Here is a 6177-nt window from a genome sequence, read left to right as displayed (position 1 = left end):
AAGAAGCAAATGAAAGCAAGCACGCCAACTTTGTTTCAACCAAACAGTGTCCTCTTTATGTAAAACTGAAATTTAAAAGTCCTTAATTTCATATAAAGAGAAGCAGAGTGGTAAGTGAATGGGGAGCAAATGCCAATGATTCTATCCATCTCCTACTTACATGGTCCATTTTTATGCCACATTTTAAAATTATACAACCATCCCCCAACTGCTAAAATCTCTTGAAATATGAAAAGGAAAATATGGCTGCTAACATCACTCTATGAGAAAATACTAAGTGAACCTTGGGATTTGAGACAATAAAAAATAGTTCACAAACGTGCTTCTTCTACTTTGGAAATAATGTCTTGTAAACTTGTTCCCCACAACAGAATAATGATTTTGTCTTACTGCTTCCTGAAGGTGGGGGTAAGCTGGCCAAATTTCAGAGCACTTAGCAAGGGAATCAACAATCAATCCGAATGTTTCTGAGCAGTGAAATGAATTTTAAAAAATTAAGTTCCCATACTGTTTAGCCCCAGTGTTCCTGGGGAAGAGAACTGCAGTGGCCACTAGGGATTCGACCGGGAGCCTTTCAAAAGCTCAACTTTGGCCCTACCTACCCCTAAACATCTTCCCGGCTCTCATCATTTTAATGAGGGAGAACTATTTGCCTTGCGATCACTAAGAAAAATTTACCCTTACTTCTTCCTTCATGTCAAAGAAAAAAAATTCTTTAATGCCACTTCAATATAGTGATCTCTTAAATTTTTAGGAAAGTTTTTTTTTAGCCTTTAATTTGGACTCAGAAAATAGAAAACTGAAAGAAAGCAATTCACTAGGAGTAGAGCTGAATTGCGTGTCAAAAGTGTGGCAGTGGGAAAAAAACAAACCCTGGTGTCAGGCTTTTGCTGGAGGGAGACAGGGAGGAGGGGGGGGGGGGAGAGAGACAGAGAGAGAGAGAGAGAGAGAGAGAGAGAGAGAGAGAGAACTCAGTTCACTCAATTCAGCTGGTAAGCAAAACAGCACACTGATTCATTGCAACTCCCCTGGTATAACTACATCCTGCAAAGCAGAGCGAGTGCTGTAAGCACTATGGACAGACACACTAGCCTGCTGTTTATGAAAGGAGCCTATAAAAGGAATCTTTGTTTTATAATGAACAGGCTGCCGGATACTACAGAAATTGCAGATTTGGAGTATACAAGCTGTTTTGTTACCCACCTTTAAGAACCTTCTTTTGCAACTATCAATTCAAAATTCAACAAAATCATTTACCACTGTACGCCCTGGAAAACTGCTAGAAAATAACACACTATTACAAAAATTTCAGAGACTTGAGGCAGTTTAATATCTATGGAGCATGATGTCATACATAAAAAGTAAAGCCTATGTCGTGACCCACATCCTTTCAAAAGAATCGGGAAGTTGGAGTGGAGACCTGTGGCTTCTGCTGATATTTATGAAATCATTTCTTGTTTTTAAAAGTCATAGTAGTGAATAAACTTTCAGCATCAAAAAAGCTTACCAACAACTACAGTAAACATCACCTACATTCTTGGTACAACACAATCACAACTACAAGTATGTGTACACTTCAAATATTGACAAATTGCTTCAAAATGCAATTCTTAGCAAGTTTTTGGTAATTTATTCACAGTTCAGGATTAGAGTCATTGGACTAACAAGACAAAAGGAAGAAATGACTAACTGGCTCAGCAAACTAAACATTCACTTTAAAGAATAAACAAAACTAAAACAAAGCAAGGATGATTCTAAAACGTCCAGTTCATGAAAAGCATAACTTAAATATCAAAAGTTTTATTTAAAAAAAAAACTCAAGTGCAGAAAATTTAAAAAGATAATTGGATGACTTCTAAATTCATTTGAAAATTAGTACTTTAGGAAAGGTAATTTGAGAATTTCCTAAAATGCTTGCTTTAACCATCATTTATAGTATATTCCATTATATTTATATCAAACTATTACAGACTTACAAGCTACTATAGCATAAATTTATAGTCTTGCTAATTACTATGATTTTAACTCTGGATGGGATTGGTTTGAAGCTAATATTATCAGCTACATCATGTTGCAGATATGAGGATATGCAGTTAAATTAATCAGGGTAGGGAAATATTCATTTACAACAATCTTAAAATATTATGGGTAAAATTGTTTTGTTAAACTTCAGACTAACAGTAAAAAAGTAAAGTGATCTGAAATCTGGGTAAAACACGTTCTCTGGTGTTCTGGTACACAAAATCTACTAGCTATGTGGCTAGAAAATACCTTTATTTACTGTTCCCTTCCATGTCTTTGGCCTTCACAAATTCAATATGAGATGTGAATTTTTTTCAATAAACACTTTTAAATGACATTGTGCTTTTTTTTAGAAAAACCACTTAAGTTGTAGCAAACAACAGTTTACTTCAGAATTTTTTTTATTGCTATAGTATATTCTAATTTTTAAAAGATAAAAGAGTAGCCCTAAACATTCTTAAAATGTTTCTTAAAGCAGCTGTTTTCACTGCTTTGAAGAATAAGAGAAACAAGTGTCAAAGCACTGGTGGCTAGGAGCTAAAAGAAAACGTTTGAAACAAAAAAGATCCTTTCCACCATGCCCATAATGAACTTGGACCAAGAGACCATGTTCAAAAGGATAAGACAATATCCTGTCAGAACAATCGTGAAAGCTAGGGGAGGATACCTACCCTGGGTCCCCTCACCAGCAGCCCAGCCCCACCTCAGCCTGTGTCTGTTCCCTCTGAGTAGCAACAGTGCAGATGCCTGGCTGGTCTTAACTGTTGCAATTAATAACTGCCGCTCCTTAGAGGACCACAGGTATGTGTATGCATCAGTATGACTGATGGCAATAGCTTAATTTATAAACTGTATTTCACCTCTTACAAACATGAATGTGACCCAAAACTTGAAACTTCTCATGGTAGTGAATAAATGCAGTTCCCTAAAACCCAACGTACACTCTCTCTCCTGGCGCCAAATCAGCCTGCTCTTTACTATGGACTTCCCCTGGGGACAACGGCATTGGATTGGCTTAAAATTGGATGCACTGTCCAGCACAGCAATGTGTCTATAAATGGTGGCTTACATAGTTAAACTCAAAATTGTTAACATTCATTTCTTCTTATTATTTCTAGAGTCTAGAGTCCAGGGAACTTTAAGAAGAGAGATGCTGATTGGTTTCATCCAAAGTGACAATCACACTGAACCCTGCACTGAATGTTACATGTGTCCACCAGGATCTAAAAAGAGCTCAATAATCTGCATTAAGAAATTTTATATAAGCAGATTCAAACTTCAATTTTACTATAGGAAAGAAGTTTTTATATAAAGTTCCTGTGTAGAGTATTTTTCTTGAAAAAATTATATTACATTGGCTTTAACTGATCATGCACATTTATTTGTGGTTTACCTCTACTCAGTTTTTTTCATTGTCACTTTTAAAAGTATAAAAAAAATCACATTAAATGGAAAAGGAAGTGGGGGGGAGGAAAAAGGAGGTGAAATTGTGTTTGAAAAATATCACTTCTTTGTTCTTGATATTGTCTGGATATTTGGTTTAGAACTTATCCTTGCTTGAGACAGACAAATGCACAGAAAAAAAGACATTCTGAAAACTAATGATTGATTTCACATTAGTTTCCACTCAGAACACTGATTCAAACTTTAAACATTAACGGATAGTACAAATACATAAAAAAAAATCATGTGCATAAAATGATAAAGTAACAAATGTAAGAAATTATCACACATACTACTACTAGGACTACACAAAATAATCTTAGAAACAAAATAGATAAATAGAACTACAGTAGCTATATGTAGGATGCAAAATACCCCTGTATTATTATTTTCTTAATGATCAAGCTTCCAGTCTCCTTCCAAATTGCCTCAAAATATGCCTATTCTTTCTCAAACCTTCATACACAAACAAAATCAGATGCTTCACTAGTAACAACAGGTATTAGGAAACATTCATTTCACTAGGAAGTTCAAATTTGAAAAAGAGAAAAAAGGCTTTTATTAAGATCGAAAAGGCTGATCTTAATTATACTAAATATACTTTCACAAATCAAAAAAAAGGGAAAACATTTAAAAGAGGACTTGCTGAAAACATGAAAAGCTATCCTAAATGTCCAATATTGAGCAAAAAAACATCATGAAAACATCTATTACTCAAATCTTTTTAGGTGTCAGGTAAGTATTCTAAATATTTTAATCTAAACTTCAAATTTTTATTTCTGATAACCAACTGAAGACATGGTAGTATTATTTATTTGTATTGTCTTCGTTCCTAAATATGTTTCGGGATTAGAACACAAAAAATACAGAGAAAAATAGCTAGAAAGCAACACGAAACTTGATGCACTCCTTCACAAATACAGTCAAGCATATAGCTTTTTCTAAGCCTCAACCGCCATATATGAGTCAGATAGCCAAAAAGCTCGCAAATCTTCAAAAACTTGCAAAGAGCCTAAGAACTGGCATGAAGGGACTAATTTCATACAATACGATGAAGTTCAGATTACTGCAAAAAATTCTGCCTTGGGAAAGGCTTAAAAGAATTCTAAATATGTCAATATTCATTTGAGACATTTGAGAGTAATTGTGTACTGATTATAGAGACAAGATAAAATTTGTCATTCAATGGTTGTTTGGGGCGGGGTGGGGGGCTGTTTGTCTTAAATCTACATACACAAGTAAAGAGAAACCATTTTCAGGAGATGGAAATGGGATACCCTACCTGTGTGCTTCCCATTTCCCATTTTCAAATTTAAAAATCGTATGGTGAGCTGTCCACAGCAGCCCACATCAGAAGTTTGTGCTATGAGATTGTGCAAACACATCCTGGTATGGATTGGAGAAAACTAATGTCCAGCTATACTACTTAGATTCCTATGTTATTTTGACCTACATGGAGATAACAGGCTGTAAGTTTGAGACACAAAAGCTCACCAATCTTAGATACAATTCCCATCAAAAAACATTTGGAGTTTTCAAGTTGGAGCTTGACTGAAAAACAAAAGACAAACTTCAAAATAAATCACAACATGTTCTTTTTATATATAACTTAGCAAGGTCTTAATTAAATGTCAGTGTATACTGGATGGACATAAAGCACTACGCCTATTTGGGGCATTCCAATTAAACACACTCCTCTCTCATTGGTCTGAATATAAGCATGGTAAAGCAAGTGCCAATTATTTTCAGCACATAAAATCCTTTCAGTTTGAAGTGGGGACCCCAGACATTCAACACCCAGCATTCTTTAAAGAAAATGAGAGCTAAATCTTTGATGCTGATTCCAACATATATTTCATTATTCAAACTCCCCCACAAATTAAGGAAAAATATGAGGTAATTTCACACACAAAAAAATCACAAATTGAGTGGAATAATTATAACTGATATATAAATAAGTATTTGCTAAAAAAAAGGCTTAAAAGGGTGACATTTTAAATCAAGGTTTTAAATATAAAAGGTGTCTTGTGTTGCTTAATCGCTCAGTTTTCAGACGCTCCTTATTCTACAGTCACAGATTTGGCAAGATTCCGGGGGAAATCAACCTGCAAGAAAAAGAAAGGAGATCTCAGAGAGCATACAGATTTAGGAAAGACAGAAGAGTTGTTACTAGCAAATTATTTCTGTTTATAAAAAAAGAAAATCTTAAAAGGAGGGTGCTGGAGTACAGCAGATAAGGCACTGGCCTCACACATGGCCAACCCAGATTCAAACCCCGGCATCCCAGACGGTTCCCTGAATACTGCCAGGAGTGATTCCTGAGTGCAGAGACAGGAGTAAGCCCTGGGCATTGCAAGGTGTGGCCTCCAAAACAAACAAACAAACATCAAAAACACCACCAGGAAACACTATGCTCATTTAACCATCTATTAAATCCCACAAAGAATTAGACTAGCAAATAGAGTCACATATCTTGAGACACTAACAGTGAGACAAAAGAAAGAATCCTATAGGAGCCAGTTCTGCACACAAAGCGCTCCTGTGAGGCTCTGCAGGGGGTGACAGGCCCTCTCAAGGGACACAGAAAATGTCTAAGCACAGGATGGTCTCTGGACCGACAGAAATGCTAAAAGTGATGCGCTGTATGCAACAGCCCCAAACAACACAGAACTGCTAACAGATGCCCTTTAAGAAACACAGAATCACACAGAG

At 35.8% G+C, this 6177-nt stretch overlaps 1 protein-coding gene across 2 annotated transcripts in view; it reads right to left on the bottom strand.

Moving 5' to 3' along the window:
• Positions 1 to 1168: 1168 nt before the first annotated feature.
• Positions 1169 to 6177, bottom strand: part of GFPT1 (glutamine--fructose-6-phosphate transaminase 1) — a 71109-nt gene continuing 66100 nt past the window's right edge. The window contains exon 20 of one of the 2 annotated variants that reach the window (XM_056123730.1): positions 1169 to 5570. In XM_056123730.1, the coding sequence (XP_055979705.1) occupies positions 5526 to 5570 (45 nt within the window). In that variant the 3' untranslated portion in view covers positions 1169 to 5525. The remainder of the gene's footprint in view (positions 5571 to 6177) is intronic. The other variant, XM_056123738.1, reaches the window with a different exon arrangement.

Source organism: Sorex fumeus, unplaced genomic scaffold, assembly GCF_029834395.1.
Source record: "Sorex fumeus unplaced genomic scaffold, SorFum_2.1 ptg000006l, whole genome shotgun sequence".
Taxonomy (NCBI): Eukaryota; Metazoa; Chordata; class Mammalia; order Eulipotyphla; family Soricidae; genus Sorex; species Sorex fumeus.
This window is presented reverse-complemented; position numbering and strand designations above follow the sequence as displayed.